Raw genomic sequence first — 10,000 nt, 5'->3', positions numbered from 1 at the left:
TCAAATGTGAAAAGCTGAAAATTGAGTGTAAGAAATAAAATATAAACCAGGTTTCAGTCTTGTACGTTCCACTTCAGAGTTTAATGTATCATGTGACTCTTGACACCTCAGCCAGATAATAAAGTTAAACTAACATTAAATAGTTTCAGTTGAGCACTTTTATCCAAACTGATAAATGCAAATAAAGGCTCTTTCTCGAAAATGTTTTATTTTTTTGACAAGCTCTGAATATAGTGTTGAATTCTTTGAGTGGGTCTTAAAATGAACTTTAGACTTTTAGCTTGAGAGCTGCTGTTATCTGCTAGGCTTCAGCAATTTCTGATGGTTTTGAGGTTATTTGTAGGTTTAAAAAATATGTTATTAGTGAAATTTCAGACAATGATTATGCATTCAGAGGGGGTGGTTTTATTTAGATATCACTGTCAAAACAAAAAGTTTTGATCATTAATTCTTTTCCTCATTTTCTCAAACTGTTAAACAAGTGTAGTCCAACTGGGCCCCTATGCTGTAGCTCTGAAGACATTTGAATTTCACATATTAATTTATAGATTGTCACCCTTTTTTTTTTTTTAAGGTATAATCAAATCAAAGATGCTTCATTCATCCCCGAGGGGAAATTCAAATATGCTATGTGGTTTTCTTCACCTTCACGTGTGTGATTGATTATCACTTTAAGTTTTATATGTTTTTTTTACAAACACACAGCAGCAAAATTCCCAAAAGTATTGATGTAGAGGACATAGTTCAAATGCTAACCTGGAAAATGTCTGAGAACAGTACAATAAGAATCTGTGAAAGGTCAGAAAGATGTGATTTATTTATTACTTATTAGAATGATTTAACATTCTCTTTCAGTATCTTTCAGTTTTATTTTGATGATGCCAATAGAAAGAATTTTGAAAGAAACAAAACAAGACATACTGTAGCTGTGGCACTCTGGCATAAAATCTCACCGAAGACACGCCTCCCTGTTGCTGCTTGGGTTCAGTTTGACAAATTGATCACTGCTTACAGCAAGCCAGTCATTCCAGTGACTTTGAGGCCTCCTTGTTTAAAGGATTTTTGTAGAGTTTGCTTCGGACAAACACAAAGAAGGCACACATCTCTGGACAACACAAATGCATTGAGAGGGCAACCAGAGATAGACAGACATATTGTTGTCTGTCTATCTCTGTTGATAGAGATTTGATAGAGATTGATTTGTTGAGTAGCTTTAATCATTGTCATTGATGCATTTTGTTTTTCTAATCGACAGACACAGAGCCTGGCCACATTCCCGGCTCCATCAACATTCCCTTCTACTCCTTGCTGGCCTCCTCTGGCCACTTCCTACCCAAGGAGCAACTCCAGGATCTCTTTGTCCACGCTGGCGTGGACCTTAGCCGTCCCATTTGTGTCTTATGTGGCTCTGCTGTGACAGCATGCCATGTGGCACTGGCAGCCCATGAATGTGGACACCCTTCAGTGTATGTATACGATGGTGGGTGGTCAGAGTGGTACACCCGCGCTGTGCCAGAGCATGTCATATCTGATGGCCGGGGGAAACATTTGTGATTGTAAGAAGACACCAGATTGTGTGACTAGTGGTTTGAAGGTTTGAAACTGGATCAGACTCAAGCTGGATCGAAATAATATTTTCAGGGTGTCATGTGTTTTCACCTTAGGAAGCAACTAGCAATGAACTAGCAAAGCTTAGCTTCAAGGCAGCAGCAGTAGGACACAGCTAACTTTTCACTTTTAAAAGTTAAGAATTCCACAGAATAAAATGTGAAATTTTGCCAATAATCATGCTACCAGATTTTTTCTTTTTTCTGTGAGTAAAATGGAGTAAAAACACATCGTATACTGATTACCAGATTTTTTTAAATTTCATTTTGCTAACTTTGCTAAGCTAACTGGAGCTTAAATTTCCTCAAATGTCAATTGTTCTTTTAACTCTAATAAATCTTTGAAAATGTTTTTCACTCCAGACATGAGATGCCTCTGTTCAGAATTAGCAATAAATTGGAATAAACTACAATTCCACTTAAGATCATGTAGAGTCAGGAGAATTAACAGAACATGCACATATGCTTTTATGCTGGTGATATTTTTCAGGCTTTTACCCTGAAACTGACCTGAGAGAGAGTTTAGTTTAGCAAATGAGTAGAAAAGTTACATTTTTGGGCTTCTGAACTGTAAGCTAAACATTCACAATACTGATTTGAGCATAGATTGTTTGTTTTTTTTCCGATTGCATATGCCGCTTTGGAGTGCAAGACACACTGTGCAAAACAGCCTATGTTAATTAAATGGTACTTTTGATAGTAAAGAACTTTTAAAATCTATTCTTTGCCTCAGGATGCATCTCTCTCCTTTATATCCATCAAAACCTTCTTCAATGACAGCTTATCAAATTAGTCTATGTAATGACACAATGAATGTTGACGTGCAACTTGATGAAAGCTGCAAACCACCAAAGACAATAATGCATTAAAGTTTCATATTGGATTCCAGCAAGTCACAGCACATTTGTCATGAAAAGCCAGTTGCGATTATATTCTTTGAAGTATTAAAACATTTCTTTTATTAGTTGATATTTTGGTGTGAATAAAGTTCATTTGAACAATCAAGTGACTAAGTCCTGAAACTAAACAGCAGAGACAACCTGAAAAGAGAAGTGACGCTTCTTCCTCTTTCCATAACATGAGCAAATGTCTCTTAGAAGTCACTTTCCTTTTTGGAAAAAGCACAAATTTTCTTGCCATTGGATGTAGTAAAAAGTTTTTTTTTAATCTAAATTACTAATCCGTGCTGTACAACCTAAAAGAGCAGCTGCTTCATCATGGACCCACAGTAATCGGTGAGAGTTTCATAAATATGTTTTGTGAATACAAAGGTAAATGGCACAGTTATTAGAGGTGTCTGATGTTATGGGATGGCATACTTTCAAAATGTTTTTTTTTTTTCTATTCGGTCCTAAACATTTATGAGTTTATTTTTTAAGATAAATATGCCAGACGATTGCTAAGCTTTACTGAGGCTTTAGGGAATGTCTGTTATATTGACATTTATATCAGTGAAAGCTAAGTATATATCCTGAACAATGCAAGATAATATGAGATTGTCTTATCTTTGACTCTTCACAGCTTCTTTATTGTCTTAATGGTTTAAGTTTTTTCTTTGTCTTTAACCCATTAAGTTATTTAACAACTCTTAAAGTATCAAATATTTGGTTTGAAGGAACTGGAGATCTTTTGAATGTTTATAGCCACATTTCCAAATTCTCTTTTAAAAATATAGAAAACAAAACAGGAGGAACTTAAACAAGATAGTTGTAGTTTGAGACGAGTATAGTATAGTATAGTATAGTATAGTATAGTATAGTATAGTATAGTATAGTATAGTATGTATGACAGATACTTGATTTGTTAAGCAACACATGACTTGACAAGAATATTTCTTAAAAATAAATAATTACAAAAAGCAAAGCAAAGGAATTCTGATGGGTGTTTCACTGTTGTGTTGGTGAACTTAAACCATCATGATTATCACCCTTATAGTTATTATACTCTTTCTTACAAAAACAAACGCACTAAAATGGAAGACCTTTAGCACATGCTTGATCATCTGAATTGTTTTTGGGATGAAACCAGCCAGCAGCCAGCAAATGCACAACTGTTCTGATGTTTTCAGATGCATTTGAGAAAATGGTATGGTTGCAATTTGCGGGGCTGCAGCAAAATAATGAATAACTCTCCTGTTTGAACGACTAAATTTTGAATTGTTTGTCTGTAAATGAAATTTACAAAAAAAAAGTTTGTATATTTTTGGTAAATATTTTTGAGGCCAAGGTAATGTTTGAGATGAATGTGAGTTTTCTTCTCAAATTCTTTGATCTTAAGCAGGAGGGCAGCCTTTCTTCAGATCAGCCAAAACAAAATGAACCTCTCTATGAACTTGAATTAAAAAAAAAAATCTGAATATTTAGTCATCAAACATTTATTGTACATCTGTTTTTACTTTAATTTTCTTTCTTTAATAGTTTTAAACATTAAATAAACCATTGATGAAAGGTGCAGGCTGGACACACAGATGTGGGAACCGCTGCTGTATTTAGTGCACTGTAGGTTAAGAAAGCAGAAGTGATGTGAAATTCATGTGTAAAATGAAACTGGGCTTTCTTTTGGTTTACCCATATGTTGCAGTCATAATGGGCAAATAACTGAATTGAAGGTATGGGAAAGTGCTTGGCATTGTTGAATTGGGAAAAAACAGTTGTCAAATGCAGAGAAGAAACACAGCATCATGGCAGAAAGTCTGCGCAGGGACGCTTAGTTTTCCTCGCTGTTTGAGGATGGTTAGGGGGTATGTTCAAGCAAGACCTGAAAATGATTGTTATTGGCTTAAACTGTGTCTGTCTATTTAAGCTCCAAAGATGCTAGTTAGAAGAGTTTGCCATGAGAAAGTAGAGGAGGACTCGAATACAGTCAGTCAGTCATTTTCTGAAACTCTTAGTCCAATTAAGGGTAGTGAGAAGCTGGACTCAATCCAAGCAATCATTGGGTGAGAGGCAGGGGACATCATGGACAGGTTGTCAGGCCATTACAAAGCGATTTGAAAAGACAGGAAGAATAAAATATCGTCATATGATTTAATTGAAAACAATAGACCTTGTAAAGACAATCCAATAAATCAAGTTCCAGCTGTTGGCAAACAGCAAGGAGTGCCCCTTAGCAACACATACCCACAAGCACAAAGCAACATAGATGATGATCCAGAATGTAGGTGAATAAAAGTCACACAAACAAGATGGATGTGTGAGGGAACAAAAAAATGGAACTATGCAAAGTAAAAGATGATGCAAAACACACAAAAAACCCCACTAAATGACAAGTGTGGATGAGGCAGGCGGGCAAAACCAAACTAAAGGGCACAGCTAACAGGAGCAGATGAATGTCACCATTGCTGAAGCTCTCCTGCCCAAACTCTGGAGCTGTGGAGCTAAGGGTGGAAGGGAAAGATAGTTATCTGGCAGCCTAACCAGCTGACGCCCAGCTTGTGGTTAAACTGGATAAAAAAATGAACTTCAGATCTTGTTGTTCCCCAAACTTGTGCAATGATAGAAACTATAGTGCTAGTTTATCTGGAGATAGTCTATGCAGAGAGTGGTATGACTGTCACATGGTTAATCAGGTTGAGTTATTAGGAGTGAGCCTCTGCTGCAACAATTAGTGTTAGTCAGTTTTCTCATTCGCTGGAGAGGCCCTTGGATGATGACACACTAAAACCAAATATAAATCACATCAAACTAACAGACAGGAAAGTCTTCAGCAAATCAGTTTTATCCGAAGGGAACAAGTCTGTTACAAGAGGTGAGGCGATGATCAACCATCTAACAGGCTTGAGATTAACGTACATGTAAGTAAGATTATGTAAATACATGTTTCAAGACTAGTTCCGTATATCAATACTAGTTTGGGAAACCCATGAAAAATAATCAATCATGTGTCATTGTTAACACTTTTTCATGTAAGTGTAATAAAGACACAGTTTCGGGTTTGTCTTTTAACTGCAATACAACATAACTGTAGAGGAAAGGCAAAAGGGGGAAAAAAAACAGGGGCTTTCAACCTCTAGTTTCAGTTCTTTTACATTCATAGCAAACCTGATTACAACTATCAAGGAAACCACATCAGCCACATTTTGTTTTTGTTTTTTCTGGGCTTTGCTCAGAACCACTACGCTATTGTAAAAGTGGAAAGTACTTCACTCTGAATGACTATACAGAGTGAGAAACTGCCAATGCCTCACTGCAAATACAAGTGATAAAGAGTCACAAGATGGGACAAGATATCTACAGAATACTACTAACAGGTAGGCTCCTATGGCAGCTCATCTCTTTTAAACACTGTTGATGTAAGATATACACCTTTTTAGTGGAAGGCATGAATGATTCTGTGGTGTGAAACTGTGTCACACTAGGTTTGACAGCTGTGATGAAGAAGACGATAAAGCTGACAATCTTTGGCTTTACTCATCAGTGGTTTCTGACATTTGTTGAGAGAAACAAGCCTCTCGGTAAAGAACTATGTGAACTCATGCTTTTTTTTTCTTTGAAGTTTTATTGCATTTTGCTTCTTGAATGTCCAACTGAAAAGAAAAAGTAACCATATTTTGGGTATTCTGACAGCTTTGGTTAATCTACAAATAGAAGTTGATTTTTTAAACCTTCATCAGCGAATATTACCTCATTAAGATGCTATACAACATAGTGAGTTTATGTTTGTGTCCACGGAGGGCTACAGGTGTCAAAGGGTTCAGCTATAGATGCTGAACATGGCCAGATAAAAATAATCAATGTGAAAAGGTCATGGTATGAGAAGAAGAGTTTCATTCCAATATACAATCAAACATATTTCGCTTTTTGAATGACTGACTTCTGGGGATGAATAAGTTTTTATAAGAAAAAAGCAGTGAGATAATAATAAGTAGTAATAAGTAGTCAAGATTCAAGTAGTAATAAGATAATAAAGTAGGCTATGAGAAAAAATGAAATAAAAGGCAATGAATGTAACATGTGGTAAATGCTGGAAAGTGATAAAACACATGATGTGAAAGAAATGAAGCAACTAGTGCTAAGAAGTAAGGAAACATGACGACAGAGAGAGGGGGAAGTCCCTCTTAGGTTATCAAAAAGACATTTTCCACAGTTTAAAACAGCTATTTACGTACTTATAAAAATGAGTAGGACACTTACTTCACACGTAATAAAGTTCAAGGCAATCAGTTTTCATGTTTCCAATCAGATTTATGCATTCATGTCCGTATGATAAGAGCAAAACGTTTATAAGAATCACCTCTGAATCATGACTGTCTGAACCAAATAATGTGACAATTTATCATAAATAAACCCACCAACACATCCAAAGCTGTGGTTTGCAGATTAGTCATATCACTGCTGATGCTGCTGTCTGTACTCAGGCTGCTTTCTCCCACATGTTGCATCCTGTCATTTTGGGTTTTTTTCCACCTCCAACAACCCATTCTCATCTAGTTAATAAATAAAAGCTACAAAGCTTTAGATCTGATTTTTTAAATTAAAAATGGTGCTAACTGAGTAAAAAAAACCCAAGTAACATATATGCTGGTTGATAAAATCCCATGGTGCAAAAAGCACTTTTATTTTTCAAGAGGAAAAATGAGAATGCTGTTTCATTACTTTTTCTGTTCTGACATTCACCAGGCTACTGTTCCAAAAAACAAACAAACAAAAAAACCCAAAATTGTTCATATTTCCTTGTTCCAAAATATACATTTAGTGTTGAAGCAGCTAAACAAAAAAAAACAAAAAACAAAAAAAACAAAAACATAAATGGTGAAATTGAAAAACCTGGATGCAATGCATGAACATCTTGCATTCAATTTGTTATTATAGTTTCTATTCCTCTTATTCATGGTGTCAGAATTGACACAAAGATATCACGAGTTAGGACCACAAAAATAACATTGTGTGGAACTAATACTCTTATATATAATGTGGGAGAACATTCTACATTGAAATAATTGATGACCTATGATTTTTAGGTGGGTCTTATCAGTTGAAATGTGGCCCAAATTCGTAAATTAGCAATTGTTATCAAACATAGTAAATGCTCTATAGTAAATAGAATTTTATGGACGGACAAGAAGGACAGATTTACTGGACTGTATCTGTGTTTTTTTTTATTTTATTTTATTTTATTTTTTTAAAATTTATTGGAAACAAAAGAGGTGTTTTGGAAAGGAGGGTGTTAGGAAGTGGTTTAAATACGTAGATTTTGTGGTTGTTCTCTTGCTTATGTTTCTGTGAAAAAGAAAACCAAGAAACAGTGCATGAGAGAGGAGGTTACTTTTTTATTTGTCTTTTGGACCAAACATGGGGAAGTCCAAATGTCAAAGGAAGAGAAGTAGAAATAGAGCATGAACGTGTTTGTAAAAAGTCACAGAGGAAGTAGGCTGACACAGAAGAAGACAGTTACTGGCACAGCAAAACTAGAAAGTGTTTGACTTGTTTTTTCCTACTTCCCCAGTGTGTTTAAACCATGATGCAAGTTTCATCGTATAAGGTTGACTGAACTTTATCAGTAAAGTTTTAAATATTTTCCCAGTTCCCTTCAATTAACCAGTTTGGAAAGTCAGTGGACTAATACTTTGAATTGTATCATTAACCTCATTACTTCTGATTAAGACATGACTTAAAAAAGTTTTGTATTTTAACCAAAGCACTAAAATCCTTGCGTGCGTGGTAGGTAAAAACAGAAGTATTAATAATGGCTGCATTCCAATTAGAGGTCAGAACCCACTCCTAATGAATATTTAATTATAAAGATGCTTTAAAAATGTAGGATTAGCCCTAAAGAGACAACTTCTACCTCAAGTCATTGATTTACACACAGTTTGGCTCACACCCCATTAAGCTAATGCTATGCCATGAAAAAGAAGCTAACAATCAACCTAACAAGGCATGTATGTTACGTTAATAGATCACTTATCACATGTAAGTGACTTTGGCATCCACCAAATGACTGTAGAAGAGAAAGAATAGAACAGAATAGTGAAGAAATGTCTCCTTAGCAGAGAGTTACTCCCAATTTCAATAATATGGCTATTGGAAACACAAAGTTAAGGTATCTATAAGCTCAGAGTACCTGTTGCTTTGAATCTGAAGGTTACCAGTTTGATCTCCAACTTCTTCAAACGTTTAGCTGTGCAAAATATTGAAACCAACGTTGTCTCACAACAAGGTACTGATTTGTAAGTCACCTTGGCTAAAAGCAAATGTAAGAATCTTTGGTGAGGCTGCACAGCTGTGTGATGGTTAGCACTGTAACCACATCGCAAGAAGGTCTCAGGTTTGAACTTTAGCTTGGACCTTTCTCTGTGAAGTTTGCATTTGTAGCATATTTTAGAAATATGCAAGCTGGTCTGACTGTGATTCTAGCTTGATATTAGGAAAGAGTGTGAGGATGCAAGTCAGACCAGTGTTTGTGAAACTGCATTACGCAGAGGTGGTCTGAACTGCACTGGTTGACAGCTATGACTAACAACTTCAATTCCAATGAAGTTAATAATTTAACGGGGATCGTGAGGGCCCAATAGCAACACAACCATCTGCTTAAAAAGTAATCTTTTAGAAATCCAGGAATAAACTTGAGCAGATCTGTGTGTACCAATTTTAGAGGGCACAAGAGGAATCAAACCCTGGTCACTTGCCACATAACCTCGTCACCAACAAGTCTGTCTGAGAGTAGATGGCTTTTTAGTAGCTGCATGAGGGGGTCTCAAGAAAATTAGGTTAAGAACTACAACTTTAAGGGTGCATTCATGAGGTCAGTCTATTAGACTCTGTCCGATTGGGGCCTCGGCTCAGTTGTAGGGGTGTGTGTCCATTCAGACCAACATTGCATTCACACTGCACTTTGGTCAAACCTTTACAATAATATATCCCCATTCCCACCAAAGGTTACGTTGCACTAGTATTTAGCAAAAGAGAGGACAAGACCCGCGTAAAGAAGTACACTCCATTGCAAGTTAAACATGGAGCACGAAACTATAGCTGTTTTGGATTTTTATTTTGTCTTATGCAAGTATACTACAGAAATACACTGCAACAATAGGTGCAGTATGAACAATAGATGAGGCAGAGGACTCTTAACGTGATCGCTATGTATTTACCCGCAATGCAATGCTACATCAAATGCAGGAAGTGATTTTTATTGTAGTCTGCTTCCTGTATTTTGTCCGCTTGAAACGCACTGATACCTGTGTTTGTAGGCGGACCAAGTCTGCTTCATTAGTCCGAATCAGAATTCATTTGGTGCATTCACAGCTCCCCAAACGAAGTGGACTTTCCGAGCAAACAGGCTCAGATTTTAATCAAAAAGGTTGATGTGAATGTGCCCTAAGATATCTGAAACCAAAATTATACATATGAAATAGCAATGTTTTAACATGGTATAACAATTGTAAAGATGAACAT

The 10,000-nt window shown here is 36.1% G+C and overlaps 1 protein-coding gene across 1 annotated transcript in view; it reads left to right on the top strand.

Moving 5' to 3' along the window:
- LOC306774346 (3-mercaptopyruvate sulfurtransferase-like) overlaps nt 1-1,554 on the top strand; it is a gene marked incomplete at both ends in the record, with an annotated part of 2,357 nt that extends 803 nt beyond the window's left edge. Inside the window, one exon of the mRNA XM_079264360.1 lies at nt 1,256-1,554. Coding sequence (XP_079120486.1) covers nt 1,256-1,554 — 299 coding nt within the window. The remainder of the gene's footprint in view (nt 1-1,255) is intronic.
- Between the last annotated feature and the right edge of the window lie 8,446 nt (nt 1,555-10,000).

This window comes from Telmatherina bonti (genome assembly GCF_933228915.1).
Source record: "Telmatherina bonti genome assembly, chromosome: 3".
Lineage (NCBI taxonomy): Eukaryota > Metazoa > Chordata > Actinopteri > Atheriniformes > Telmatherinidae > Telmatherina > Telmatherina bonti.
The sequence above is the reverse complement of the archived record's forward strand: the minus strand, read 5'-3'. Positions and strand labels throughout refer to the sequence as shown.